Source organism: Spinacia oleracea, chromosome 4, assembly GCF_020520425.1.
Source record: "Spinacia oleracea cultivar Varoflay chromosome 4, BTI_SOV_V1, whole genome shotgun sequence".
Classification (NCBI taxonomy): Eukaryota; Viridiplantae; Streptophyta; class Magnoliopsida; order Caryophyllales; family Amaranthaceae; genus Spinacia; species Spinacia oleracea.
In genome coordinates this window covers 6,744,596-6,759,511 of record NC_079490.1, presented here as the reverse complement: position 1 = coordinate 6,759,511, position 14,916 = coordinate 6,744,596, and the positions used below count along the sequence as shown (strand labels likewise).

Below are 14,916 nucleotides of genomic sequence, written 5' to 3'. Positions count from 1 at the left end.
TTTTCCATAACTTCGAGTACTGCAATTGTGAACTGATGGACTAGGAGATACCTTGGCTGAATGTGATACAGTTTGTTCAGGACATGTTTCAAATTTTAGACCTGCTTATGCAATTTTCCCCTATGAAGGGAACCCTATCTTCCATATGGATGCCAAGGTAAACACACTTCGCTTATCAAGTAGTTGCAATCAAGAAATCTCAATTAAGCGGGGAAATTGAAATTCAAGTCTAGCAATTTATTAACGAGGTGGTCATCCTTACCCAAGTTAATCACAGACATGTAGTAAAGCTTTTGGAATGTTAGCTGCTTAGAAACTGAAATCCCTTTACTGGTGAATGAATTTGTCTCAACTCGTAATTTGTATGATCTGATCCACGATAAGGGTAGTTCGTCAGGGCTGTTGTTTGAAAACTGTCTGAGAATTGCAACAGAAGCTGCTGATGCATTTGCTTATCTTTACTCAGCAGCCTCATTCCCGATAATTCATAGAAATATCAAGTCTTCCAATGCACTATTTTCATGACAAAAGTATCCGATTTTGGAGGGCCGTGAAAGATACCTGACTGAATCTCTTTTCTTTGATGTAGAGTATCATAGCTCCAAAACCCCTCATGGTCGCAATCATCTCAATTTCGCATCAATCAATGAACTTTTGCAGCAACTTCCAACCATCATGGGACAAAAAGGCAATGAACAAGGACGTGATCTGAATTCAAATCCCTGGCTAAACATAACATCAGGATAAGTATAATGCACTTGGTAAGTCAATACGGAAACTAAATCCTTTAATAACTGTGATATAGGTAAGTAGGTGACACGGTTGGAAGAGCAGCCCTTATACCCCGTTTCAGTTAAGCTTCACTCATAACCCTATTCTACCAGATACCTCTAATACCAGTTCTCCTGCTAGTCATAATGCAAATAACCATGAAAAACATATGCAACTCGAAAATGACCATACAAATATAATTAGTAATGACGTAACCATCATAACATGGAACAACCAAATGTTTATTCTGCAAGAAGTAACACAAGAAATAAACAGAACAGTGAACTTTAATTAAACACATGGCACAACAAATTTTTCGCTTGTTGCCACAAAATACATTCTAGACGTCATTACAAAATAGAAGAGACCCTAGCTAGCACCATAAGTTATTTTACTTTAATAAAAAGATAAGTCAGATACCTTAAGAACCAACAATTTAATATCCAAGGTCCAAAATTTCTAACCCTAACAAACTTGCAGTTATCTGAACTTTCATTCAGTTGATAAACTTCTGAAGAAGGCACTTGGACGAGTCAGTTAAACTATCAGAAGACAAGAGGTCAACAAATAATGAGAAAGTGTATGCATCAGCTTCAAATCCGTTGCGAACTTGCGACCATAAGATCACAATATATAATGCTTTCGATAAGTCATTATTGGGACTATATCCTCTAATTTTATTCAAATGCTTTCTGTTATTTTCAACAGGAGGAAGTTAAGTTTACTGGTCTTATTTAGAAGTAATTTGTGACTACTAATGTCTGCTTGCTAGTGCAATTCTGATTGTAATGTTGTTCAGGGTAGTACCGTTGTAGCTTTTTTTGATGTTTCTATATTCTATTAGCCAGAGATGAACAGCATAGCTTCAAGGCTGAAACAAACCATGAAAGAGCAAGGACAGAAATGAATGGTATGGGAGAACTAACAAATTTGTGACATACCACTATTATGAATAATCTGTTGTTCCAGCTCAACTTCACTTACACTGACTGAGACTTTCTAATATTTTCTACTATGAATAATACTTTCTAATATTCAATTTCACTCACAGTGTTCAATGTATTTCTGGCAATTCTCTGTTGTCCAAGTAACACAATTTAAAACAGAGTGCCTACTTCTTGTTATAGCCAGGAAAGACATGACCATTAACGTGGGACAACGAATATAGAAGTAGTAAAAAAAAAGAGCATTGAACTTTACTACCACACACGGCACAATAAAATTTTCACTTGTTGCAAAAAATTCATAGCAACTAGCAAAACAGAAGTGACCCTAGCATCAGGAGTAAATTTACACTAAATGGATGACAAATAAGTTACCTCAAGAACAACAATTTCGTACCCAAGGTCCAAAATCTCCGATCCTGGCGAAATTGGAGTTCAATTCATTTGATAAACTTCTGAAACAGGGCCTTGGATGAGTCACTTAAGCTATCAGACGACAAGAGGTCAACAAATAATGCGAAAGTGTTTGCATCAGCTTCAAACCCCTTGCTAACCATAAGATCACAATAGTATAATGCTTTCGGCAAGTCATTATTGCGAATGTATCCTTGGATGATCGTATTATAGGTGATATCATTAGGGAAACAACCAACTTCCTCCATTTTCCTCAATACTTCATCAGCTTCATTCATTAGTCCTTTCTTGCAGTAGCCTTTGATCATGATATTGTATGTTTTAATATTAGGCTTTAGATCCTTCAGTACAAGATCATAGAACAAATTTGCTGCATCATCAAGCTTTCCAGCCTCACACAAGCTATCCATTAGGATATTGTAGGTGAAAATATTAGGCTTAGTACCTTTATCCTCCATATCTTCGAGTATTGCAACTGCCTCATCAAGCCGTGCACTTTTGCATAGGCCATCAACCAATGAACTATATGTAACAACATTTGGAATAACACCGTGAGCTTGCATTTCCTTGAATAGATTGAGTGCAAGTGGGAGCCTACTTGCTTTGCACAGTCCATCAATAAGAGTGGTATAGGTAACAACATCAAGCGTTATCCCTTTTTGTAACATTTTTTGGAATATGTTGAGGGCCATGTCAGTGTTTCTAGCCTTGCAGTATCCATTTATCATTGTAGAGAAACATACAAGATCAAGCTCACACCCATTTTGGGCCATGAACTTAATTAGCTTTTCTGCATCTTCCATCTGACCACGTAAACAATAACCATCTAGTAAAGCATTGCAAGTAATGATGTTGGGAGTTACACCTCTTTCCGTCATAAGGTGTAGAATGGCTTGTGCTTCATCAACACTCCCGCCTTTACATAACATGTCAACCAACATGCTGTAGGTCTTAACATTCGGTGCTATGTTGTTCTCCAACATCTCAGTCAAAAAACGCTTAGCCTCATCCGGACAGCCGGAATTGTAGAGGCCTCGAACCAAGGAGGTAGAAGTGACAACATCAGGTCGAATGCCCTGAGTTTTCATAGCGGAGAACAGGTTCAGGCCCTGTTTTAAGAGCTTGTCCTTACAGAGACTATCAATTATAGTGTTGTATATTACAATGTCAGGCTTACAAATACCTCCAGATTGCATTTTGTTAAGAAAATTGAGAGCGCTCACATTGTCGCCTATTCGGCAAAGGCCTTTGACCATAGCACCGCAGGTAACAATCTCAGGTTGGAAACCTAACTTGATTGTTTTATCTAGCAATTTCTCAGCTAAAGGGAGCTTATCACACTGGATATAGCCGTTGATTAAGGTGGTTAATAAAATAGAATTGGGGGGATAGCCAAGTTTCAGGCTTTTACCGAGGCAAGAGAAGCCGAAATTGACGCGGCCGAGATGACAGTAACAATTGGTGAGAATATCCATGGAATGCATATTGGGTCGAATACCAGATAATTCAAGGTCTCTGTAGATAGAAATGATGGTGGGATGAGGTTGAAGGTGCTTCAATTTATTCATGGCAGTAAAGAGCTGATTGAAAACGATAACAGAAGGAAGAGGACGCAAAGAGGTCAATTGATGGAAGAGTGAAAGAGGGAGTTTTAAATCAGAGAACCCTAATTTGGATTGATCTCTAACAGATTGAAGAAGCAATTGGCGTTCATCATCAAATTGATAGGGGATATGGGAGCAATGTCGGAAACTAACAAATTGAAAGGGGGAAATCAATAGGAAATTAGGGAAAGTGAAGAATGAGAGAAAAGGAAGAGTATTACCAAAAGTAGCAGCATGAAAGAAGGAAGAGGAAGCCGAAACCGCCATGGAAAGAGGAGTGCGAGCTATAAACTTCATCCCGAATTCTTGAGTGTTGCACTGCAAACCATGGATGTGTTGGTTCAGGTGCTATTCTCCAACTTCCTTACTGGGGAAGATGCTGTAACAGAATTCCAAAGGAGGAAGTCTTGGACTCAAGTGGCTTGTAATTGGTACCCGCTAATTTGATATTGGTACTAAGACTATTGATACAAGTGACTTTGACTTGTAATTGGTACCCGCTAATTTGATATTGGTACTAAGAATATGGCATTGGTATTCTAATATATTGTTAAAAAGTACCAATACAATTATTTGTGTTATTGGTACTGACATATGCTGTGTTGGTACTAAAAATAATTGTATTTGAGTCACTTGTGTCCATATGGACACAAGCCACTTGAGGTTTAGCAATCCTCAATTCCAAAGTGCTTTTTTCGGGTTTTGTTTGTTTGTTTGTTTGTTTGTTTGTTTGTTTGTGACAAAGAGCTACGGTGTACTTTGAGTTTGGGTTCGAGTCCTGACTCATCCATATTTATTTATACAATTCGTTAATTCCCGCTTTTCAAAATAGTTGCACAATTTTGATATTTAGGTTGGCCAATGCATAACTTTGACCCTCAATATTTATAACTAGATTTGAGCCCGTGCAATGCACGGATTCTATTAAATCGTTATGTATATACCAAGTTTATATACTTCGTATTAGATTAAATTAGTTTTTGATTTTGCATTAAATTTCATTTTAGATTTAAAAAATAAATAAATTATGAGAGTGTTTGTTTTTGGATGAAATTGTATATGCGTAATATTATAAATTAATTAATTAAAATATCTACGTGGCGTTTAATTATTTATCTACGTGACACTCGACTTTTTTAATTCCAAATTAATTTTGAAATCTTATTTTTCATTGGCCAAAACCATTAGATTCCCTACATGGCGCTCTAATATTGGATAATGGATTTTATTTATTTTATTTTAGATTAGTGTTTGATTTTGAATGAATTTTATTTTAGATTTTTTTTAATTATTTTAGTGTTTGATTTTGGATGGAGTTGTATATATTAGTAATTAATTAATTAAAATATCTATGTGGCACCTAATTAATTATCTACATGACAATCGATTTTTTTAATTCAAAAATAAATTAGAAATCTTATTTTTCATTGGCCGAAACCATTAGTAATCCTAGGTGGCGCTCTAATATTTCAGCAAATATGCCTCCTTTATATATATATATATATATATATTAGATTTATACCTAGTATTTAAAGAGCAATATCATAGATGTTTAGATGACCTGTGGCATCCTCTTCTTCTCTTTATTTTTTTCTTTCAATTGTTTATTTTGTTGTTTGCTATATTTTACAATTTTAATGCTTCTTCCACTTCATCTTCTTCATTCAACATCAATTTACCATTTAATAATATTCATTCAACTTTTTACACTTCATCTACTTCTTTAACACTAAATATTAATTCACCATTTAATTTAATTTTTATATATTATTTCAACCTTCAAATTTCACCACTATCTAATCATATATTTCCCCTAAAATCACAAACCTTCAAAAAAGTTAAAACTTTAAAACACGTAAACAACAACTAATTGCCTGTTCTTAGAACGGGCTCAAGAGCTAGTTATGTATTAATAAAATTATAAACTTTTAAATATATATAGATACAAACCCAATAATATTTTACATAACTATATTTTGTTTTATTTATTAGTAGTAAATTATGGTCAAAGTAAAATAAATAAATAGTACTCTGTAATAAAAGTTAAAACGGTGCAGCTATTTAGAAACTTAGGTAGTATATATAAAAAAAATTAAAGTTGATTTCGAGTTTTTTTTATTTTTTTAAAAGTAAATTCAACTCATTAATAAGAAGTTATCAACATCTAAAAAAATCTAAATATTTCAAGTGCTTAACAAATTAAATCAAACAAAGATACTCCTGACACTTGTTACAAACACTTAGAAGATCTTGCACCGTGTGATGGTATCCTTCGCACATACCGCTAATATTTGGAGAGACGGTCTAATGATTAACCCAACATAAGCGCATTCATACGATTTTTATTTTTATCTTATAAGAACTTCGAAAACTATATTTACTCACTCCATCCTTAAAAAAATCAACATTATCCTTTCTAAATACAATTGAATAAAGTACATAACAAATCGAACTTATAAAGTAAATGAAAGAAATGAACAAATATTAATGTACACATAATAATGTAGCATTATTTCCACTAGTAGCTATTAACAACCCTGCAGTTCCTTCTAATCTGTCCTTGAGTACCAGTAAGTACCTCAATAGAACCCATATGAACCATAGCATTAGCAAACTTGTTAGCCCAAACACCACCTTGTGACCCGAAATTTCTAACCATCTGCACCGTGGCGGGTGTAGCCATAAGAGCTTGGTCCGAGGTCAAAAGTGCCCTGTTATGTTGCAAGTTTTTGTAGTACAAGTTATCCAACTTATTTGGCGTTACAAAATCAAGGGGAACCGTTGGATCATTATTCACATCAACGGCAGGATAAGGGCACCTTCCCCTTAAAACATTGGCTAGGGTAGGATCTAAAGAAGGGTATTGTGGTTGAGTTTCATTGAAGGCAGAACAATGTGTGACTCCAATAGAATGAGCCCCGGAAAGGACGACCATTTCTTCTAACGAAAGGTTTTTTCTCGCAAAATTTTCCTCGAGTTGTTGTAAGTTGAAAATAGGTCGAGGAATGTTTCCTGTTGGGTCATTTATGTTTGAGATTGTTCCGTCTTTCCGTCCTGATTGTACCGCGTAGTTGATCCCTCCTAATTTCGAGGCACTGTCTCGAGCTGCGAATGCTACGATATCTGCACAAGAGACAGTATTCGGGCATTGGGATTCGAGCTCTGCCTTTGCCTCGTCGATGATTTCATAACCTCGTATACTTGGGAAGTTTGCTGGGTGATCTTTTTCTGCTTGGCTTCCCGGTGTTGAGTCCAGTAAAATTGATGCATCACATCCCTGAAAATCACACAAATTATAAATTATATAAATTTTAATACACTAGCTATGTAGGTAACAAATCATTTATATAAGGAAAATTCGTCAAAATGTACCTTATAAAATCGGGTTTTTCCGAGAAATTGTCTTTTATTTTTTTTTAAAAAATGTTGTAATATAAAAGATGTTTATAGAATAATTAAGATAGTAACATTGGTCAAATTATGAAGTTTAACTCAAATTTTCGGGGTTTACTGTACCATGTATATCTCACAAGCCATTTAATTACCCTTTTACCGTGCGATGCCATGTAAGATGAACATGGTAAAATCAATGCAGAAATTTTGTATCAACGTCCATAATCTTGCCAACATGAAATTTTAATCCCTCTGTTTTTTTTAAAGTGTATCACTTGACTTTGACGCTATTGATATACTTCATCCGTTTGGAAATTAATACTCGTAACGTTGGTCAGTTTCATACGTAGTACATGTCAATGCACAATTTTAGTCGTTTATATCTTAAATTATAAAAAAATACAAATTGAGACGAATCTAAAAAAGATCTCACATGCGCGCCTATGCGTTATATAGCATAAAAATCACCAATTATAGTTAAAGTAGAATATGTGAATAGTGTAAAAGTTACAAACGTTGCGAGTATTTCTACACAGAGGAAGTACTAAATTTTACTTGAATTTTTTTAATCAATATATAAAAATCAAATGTTATTATAAATATTGTTGGATTAATCATAATATATATTTTTATAATATTAACTTTTTATAATTTTTCAAATTGAAAAGTTTTAGATATTTAATGGTCAATAATGCATTAACATGTGTACTAAAAAAAAAATAAAAAAAAATAGAGAGAGTATAAGGTAAATAAATAGAACTTTTTTTTAGTTAAAAAATCCGATTTTGTAACATGATTTTTGACAAATTTGCCTTATAATGGCGATTTGTAGATGTTGTTCTATTAAAACTATACATAGTTACATACCCTGACGAAACAATCATGGAAATGCATCCGAATAAGCCCTGCACCTAATCCAGGATTCTGGGAAACAGCTCTGTTTACTGCATTCCTGACAATCCTTTCTGCTGATGGACAAGTTTGCCGATAGAATCCTACCTGAAGATTATCAGACGCCATGCAAACTGTTGACGACATAGCAAGGATTAAAAGTAAGCTAAACGTAATGGAGCTTTTCATGTTCGCGGTTTGCTTTTGGAACAAAATGTAAGCTAGTAAAGTACAGTTAGTTGATCTGGAAAAAATTTAATTTGCAGACAAAAAGACGAATACAATTTGATTTGACAGCAGAGATGAAGGTTTTAATTGATTAAGATTTGATCAAGGTGTTTATATAGTTCGAGGGGAAAGGGGATTTAATTTGATTATGTCAAAGTATGGGAACAAAAACGTGTGACAGGATCAACCTGGAGATCGAAATTGACCTTAATAGTCCTTTGATTTGATCAACAATGTCATGCAATTAATTTTGCAATTAATTAAGTACTAGCTACTACGAAAATGATAAAGGTCGCAACATGCGACTTTTAAGCCGTGTCACAATGATGATTTGACATGCTTATGTGTCATGATTTAAATTGGAAATTAAAATATTTAACTTATATTTTTTATTATACATGTTATAAAAAAAGGTAGGAAAATCTTAATATTCTAATTTTTTTTCCTTTTTTATATCGGCTACCTTATTTACATATTTTCGTAGTAGAAATATTAAATTAATAGTAAAAATATTATGATGATGCGTAGCCTACGTGGCGCTTATATGTACCAATTAAACTGCGACACGTAAGATTGCGACAACTAAATGTTGTCGCAACTTGCGACCTTTATCATCGTCCCTAGCTACTATGGAGTATTTTTTTCTTCAACTGCTTAATTAAATTAAATCCTTTGAATTGATCGTATTTTCGATTTTGACCCATCTTTATGTGAGTATAGCATAAAATTTCTGTCTCATAGTCTTATATTGATTGTGCCCAAATTACTCGAATTGGTGTGTCAAAATAAATCGGAGTTTTTAGTTCCATATTGAGTGTGTCCAAATATGGAAGGAACCTTCATATTCGTCCAACGATCACCATACAAACGGATGCATGTATCAATATCTTATCAACTAAATTATTATTTATGACCGAATAATATATAGTTAAGTACTTAAGTATCATCTATAACGTACTTTCCTTCAAAAATTAAAAATCTATACGTACTTTATATATTAAAAGGCAATTCTAAGAAAGTATGTCATCCCATTTTCAATTCGACACATGTCATTCTATGTCATCAACATGTAATTCAAAATTAGAAGTACATAATGTAGTTTAATAAAAGGATTTGAACCCAAGACCTCATAATTTGTGCACTAATGACTTATCCACATGGTTATCTAATGTTATACATGTTACATAGTATCTTCTATAAATGAAAAATGAAAAATGGAAAACAGTAAATGATAATGAAATAAAGAACAATTATTTTAATAAAAGAATGAGGGTTATTTTTACGCAACAGACACAATTCAATTATCCAATTAATGACTCGGGACATCGCTCGAGCCCGGCCAAAAACTAGTTAAACTTTAAAAGACGCTTAAACAACCACATATTGTCTGTTCTTTCAACGGACTCAATAATTAGTTAGTACGTAGTACTCCGTATTTATTGGTTTCACTACAAATAAGCAAATGAACCAATGTCCGAACTTAAGGATTGAGGAGCCGTTTGATAGGATAAGGGGAAAGAGAAAGAAAATGAGAATCAAGGAGAATAGAATGAAAACCTTTGTTTAAGAATAATGTTTGATTTCCCTATTCTTCTCCTTCTCTCTCCTAAAAAAATAATAAATAATTGTCCCGCAGCATTGGTAGCCTGTGAGTTTGTACTCCCGTATACAAAAGTAAACGTGGACAAACAATTGGGTGATCAACTTCGGAGATTTTAATATAATATATGATGTACGACCCACCATTCCAACGTCCACGCTTTGTTTTACTTTTTCATTAAACACCAATTTCTTTTCTCCCATTTCCCAATAGAAGTACTCTAAGTCGCAGATTTTAATACTTTTACGAGATGGACCAATAGAAAATTTAAATATATATAGAGTAGTATGCAATTTATATAATTGTACACAAATTTTAAGGAGACCGTAACTAAATATATATGAAGTACTAGGAAATTTTCCCGGGGAGGCGAGCCCACCCGAACCATATAGAACATCCATCACTGCTCTCAATGAATATATTTTCTTTAGATAGTACGGAGTACTTATAAAATCCTTTGAGTTGACATTAAATTTTCAAGTTTCTAAAGTAAACAAGTTCACATGGTGTACCAACTCTCCATATTCTTCGCATCAAGCAAATCCGACATCCCATATGTCATACTCGTATCAAACAACCTGAAACCCGAATTTTCAAGTTTATAAGGCCCTTACCATTTCCTCAATAACTAAATTACTAGTTTTCCAGTTTGAAACAGCCGTCAATCTCCTCGTGAAATTCTCAACGTGAAGTCAAAACATTGTAAATAATTAAAAAGAACCAGAAAGTATACATCAATTATTAATATAGATCGGACAACACACAATCAACCATATGGATAATCTCCTTAAAAAAAATAAAAAAAATTATGTGATCTATTGTAATCGAGTAAATTACATGAATGCATGCATGCAGAGGCGGATCCAAGGGGCCTACCCGGGCTTAGCCCACCCCATGAGTAAAACGTTTATATTTTTCTTGGATTTCAAAGAAATGGTCTTCATTTTTTAAGCTTCTCATTACGTGCAGGAGTCCCACTGCCATACTGCAACTTTTGATCGCGAAAACTTGCTGAAACTCACGCAGAAGTTCCCGCAAAAACTCAAGCGGATTCCCGTGCTTCCTTCTTTTCCTTCCTTTTGATTGCACTCTACCAGAATTTCACTCCCCTCCCTTCGTATCACCTTCGTACGTCATGCTTAATTTACCAATTTGAACTAATTATGTTTTATACAATTTTAAAATTTTATTGCGTCGTGTTTAATTGGTATCTCATATTTTTCTCAATCACACATACGTACAAATAAATTTTGTTTCACTAAAACTATTTCTCAATAATAAATCATTATTTACGAGTAATTAATAATACTCCGTAAACATATTTAGTAATATTATTGTGTTGTACAGGTCTTAAGCTAGTATAATAGACTGAGTACCGGTTAAATCATGAGGAAAGTCAAACAATAATGAGTAATTTACGATATACTTCCTCCGTCCCAAATTAGTTGTTACACTTGCCTTTGCACAAAGTTTTAGGTGATAAGTGGTTGTTTGGTTATCAATTGTTATTTTATTGAAAAAGTAGATGTGAAAGGAGTTAGTGGGGTATTTTTTTAATGAATGAGAGAGGGTGCGGGGACAAAAAATAATATAGTGGGAAGAGAGAGACAATATAATAATTGTGGGGTCATCCCTAATTTAGAAGTGTAACAACTAATGTGGGACGGATGAAAAAGGAAAGTGTAACAACTAATCTGGGACGGAGGGAGTAACTATTATAAAGTTATGTAAAATTTATTTTCAGTAATATTGATGACGATAAACATATTTAGAGAAATATTAAAAGAAAACATATTTTAGAAATTTATTCTATAATTAAACATATTGTAGAAATTGTTACAATTTTGGTAAGTGGTTTCATTGCACTTAATTGATTGAAATTACATCATATATTCCAGAACAAAAAACAGATGTTTTTATAGTGCATTTGTGACTAAAATGTTAACATATGCATGTTAAACTCCAGTGTCTAATTAAATAAAAAATTATCACATTTGTTAAATATTTATCTTAAAAATAAATCTAAATAATACTCCCGTATACTTTATATCAAATTTATTTTTATTTTTATTATCTTAAAGAATCATCTGTATTTCGCTTTGTTTTTTTTCAATGCAAAGGTGATAAATATCTTGAATAGAGATCATGATGGTTTTGATTAAAACATGATTATACCCAGCATGCTTTGATAAATAAATTTACTATCTAATTTATCATCTTCTTTTTTTCTTTAAAAAACGTTTTTTTTTATCTTTTTATTTTTTGTTCATGTACCCATTTATCTTTTATTTTACCTTTTAAAAAAATATTTATTTATTTTATATCCTTTTAAATAGTCGTCTTACATACAAATTACTACTCCGTAATTAACATCTCCAAACTCATACGTTGGTTTACTTGTGTGGCTTTAATTCTAAAAAATTGCAAATCTCATTTTTCATATGTCAGTTTCTAATGATAGTTTAGATTGCGGTCTAGTATCTCAGAAACTACACAATACAATGAATATGTTAAACATAAATAAATAAATAAATAAATAAATTATTAATACAGAGTAAAACTTACTATTATAAACTAAAAAAAACTCTCCCAACAAAACAAATATCATAAGAACAAATCAATTAGGAAAAATAAACTTAAATTAAATAAATAAAATCTTAAGTAAACACAGTATTTGGTTCGGTTGGAGTAACTTTAACGATTCATCTCATGGATTTATATATACTCATACACAAAAGATGTTTTTTTATCTTATAAACTCTAATTATTTATCTTATTCAATTCCAAGCTTACTTTTAACTAAAGTTATATCTTATCTAAAAAGATGTTTTTTACATTTTCTAAGTTTGTTCAAAATCTTCTATCTAATTTGTTAGTATTTAATTATGTGGCCTTCAATTTTTTTTAATTCTAAAATAAATTGAAAATCTATTTTCTTATTGGCCGAATTGTAATGATTAGATACGTGGCGCTCTAATATCTCAACAAAAATACCCGCTTTGATTATATAGATTAGATTCTTAGATGCACGAAAATACAACGACTAATATAGCATGAGTTATAATTATAATCTCCTTGTACAATGTATCAAACACATCAAAACTTATTATTCACTCAATTCATCCTTAGAATTTTTACATTATTTTCTCTAAATATGATTGAAGAATGGTTTATACTATAGCAAACAATACTTATAATGTACAAGAAAATTAAACAAATACATTGTACGTAGTACTAATTAATTATAGTAATTAACAACCCTACAATTCCTCCTAATCTCTCCCTCAGTACCAGTAAGCACGTCAATAGAACCCATATGAACCATGGCATTAGCAAACTTGTTAGCCCAAATTCCACCTTGCGACCTGAATATCCTCACCATCTCTACCGTTGGTGGCGTAGTCATAAGAGCTTGATCCGAGTTTAACAACGCCCTATTATTTTGCAAGTCTTTGTAGTACAAATTATCCAACTTATTTGGCGTAACAAAATCAAGGGGAACCGTTGGATCATTATTAGCATTAGTAGAAGGATAATTAGGGCATTTTTTCCTTAATACTTTGGCTAAGCTAGGATCTAAAGAAGGGTAATATGGGTGAGTTTCGTTGAAGGCGGAACAATGTGTGACTCCGATTGAATGAGCTCCTGAAAGGACGACCATTTCTTCTAACGAAAGACCTTTCCTCTTAAAACTTTCTTCGGGACATTTGTAGTTGGTTCAGAAATGTTCGAGATTGTTCCGTCTCTTCGTCCTGATTGTACTGCGTAGTTGATCCCTCCTAGTTTTAAGGAACTGTCTCGAGCTGCAAAGGCTATGATATCTGCACAAGAGACTGTGTTCGAACATTGGGATTCGAGCTCTGTCTTAGCCTCGTCAATGACTTCATACCCTCTTAGACTTGGGAAGTTTGCTGGGTGTTCTTTCTCTGCTGGATTGCTCGGTGTTGAGTCTAGTAGGATTGATGCATCACATCCCTGCAAATCAAAATAACTACATGAGCAATTATACTCCAAACCAAAAAAAAAACACTCTCTCTGTTTTACCGACTTCTACTCAGTTACTGTAGCAACATAAACCTAGGAAAAAGAGATCAGAAGTGGTAACTTTTGCTTTAAGGTGGAGATATGTAGAGAATAACAAATTACTACACTAAATATTAATTGGTCCTACAAAATAAGGGTGACATAACAAATAAAGTAGAAGTGAGTAGAACTTAGAAAAATACCTCAAAACAAAAAGTGAGTGAAACTTAAGAGAGCGGAGGGAGTACAAAAAAACATAAGTCAACGTATTATATCAACTTTGTAAACATTGTACGTAATGTACAAGTGTATATATACATACCCTAACAAAGCAGTCATGAAAATGCATCCGAATAAGGCCAGCTCCCAATCCCGGATTTTGAGAAATGGCCTTGTATACAACCTTCCTTACTACTTGTTCTACAGACGGACAACTTTGTCCATAGAAACCAACCTGAAGATTGGATGCCATGGACACCGTGGATATAGTAAGGAATAAAAGGAAGCGAAAACTTATTGAATTTTGCATGTTTATTATTGCCTTAATCACCTTCCAAAATAAAATTCGAGCTTGTTAAATACTTGTAATTATGTTGATAGAGGTGTGAAATGAGGTTAAGATTTTTGATGTAGCTAGATAGTATATATACTAGCAATGTAATAATGTATTAAATACACAAAAATGGACCTTAATTATATTAACCTTGTTTTCCTTTGAATTTTTAATTTTTAATTATTTTTTTGGGTGTAATGCACTCTTTTGAATTATCAACAATTTCATAAAATTTGCAATTAACTAATGTATACTTATTTTTACTAGTCCTATGTTTTTCATCAACTATATACGACTACTACGTATTACTTATTCCTACCAACGAGGCCGATCTTTACCTATTGGTTAGGACTAAAGACACGTGTAAGAGGTCGCGACATGCTATCGATCGATCACATGCTCAAATCCCTCTCCATATGTTTGTATTTTACTTATTTCTTGTAATCAATAAATACTTAAGCATATAAAATGTTGAATCATAGCCTTAACAAACAA

General features: G+C 33.0%; 2 protein-coding genes and 1 pseudogene across 3 annotated transcripts; all 3 read right to left on the bottom strand.

Annotated features, from left to right (window-relative positions):
* Window positions 1-584: 584 nt before the first annotated feature.
* LOC110775793 (putative pentatricopeptide repeat-containing protein At1g12700, mitochondrial) lies at window positions 585-4,195 on the bottom strand. 2 transcript variants are annotated; one of them, XM_021980390.2, is made up of 2 exons: window positions 2,091-4,195; window positions 585-722 (listed from the first exon to the last, which is right to left on the bottom strand). In XM_021980390.2, the coding sequence occupies exon 1, from the start codon at window positions 4,028-4,030 to the stop codon at window positions 2,156-2,158; it is 1,875 nt and encodes a 624-aa protein (XP_021836082.2). In that variant the 5' UTR covers window positions 4,031-4,195; the 3' UTR covers window positions 585-722; window positions 2,091-2,155. The 2 variants fall into 2 exon arrangements, with proteins under 2 accessions (XP_021836082.2, XP_021836081.2); XM_021980389.2 differs by having other exon boundaries at window positions 589-726.
* A 1,853-nt stretch (window positions 4,196-6,048) lies between these two features.
* Window positions 6,049-8,269, bottom strand: LOC110775801 (peroxidase 2-like). The gene is made up of 2 exons (XM_021980397.2): window positions 7,994-8,269; window positions 6,049-7,010 (listed from the first exon to the last, which is right to left on the bottom strand). The coding sequence occupies exons 1-2, from the start codon at window positions 8,204-8,206 to the stop codon at window positions 6,252-6,254; spliced, it is 972 nt and encodes a 323-aa protein (XP_021836089.2). The 5' UTR covers window positions 8,207-8,269; the 3' UTR covers window positions 6,049-6,251.
* A 4,731-nt stretch (window positions 8,270-13,000) lies between these two features.
* Window positions 13,001-14,500, bottom strand: LOC110775795 (peroxidase 5-like; annotated as a pseudogene).
* Between the last annotated feature and the right edge of the window lie 416 nt (window positions 14,501-14,916).

What these genes read in the sequence shown, in the direction of transcription:
- LOC110775793 (XM_021980390.2), bottom strand. Translation starts at nt 4,030, where the DNA reads ATGAAGTTTATAGCTCGCACTCCTCTTTCCATGGCGGTTTCGGCTTCC.
- LOC110775801 (XM_021980397.2), bottom strand. Translation starts at nt 8,206, where the DNA reads ATGAAAAGCTCCATTACGTTTAGCTTACTTTTAATCCTTGCTATGTCG. An exon ending in TCCATGATTGTTTCGTCAGG is followed by an intron (nt 7,011 to 7,993) that starts GTATGTAACTAT and finishes TGTGATTTTCAG; the next exon opens with GGATGTGATGCATCAATTTT.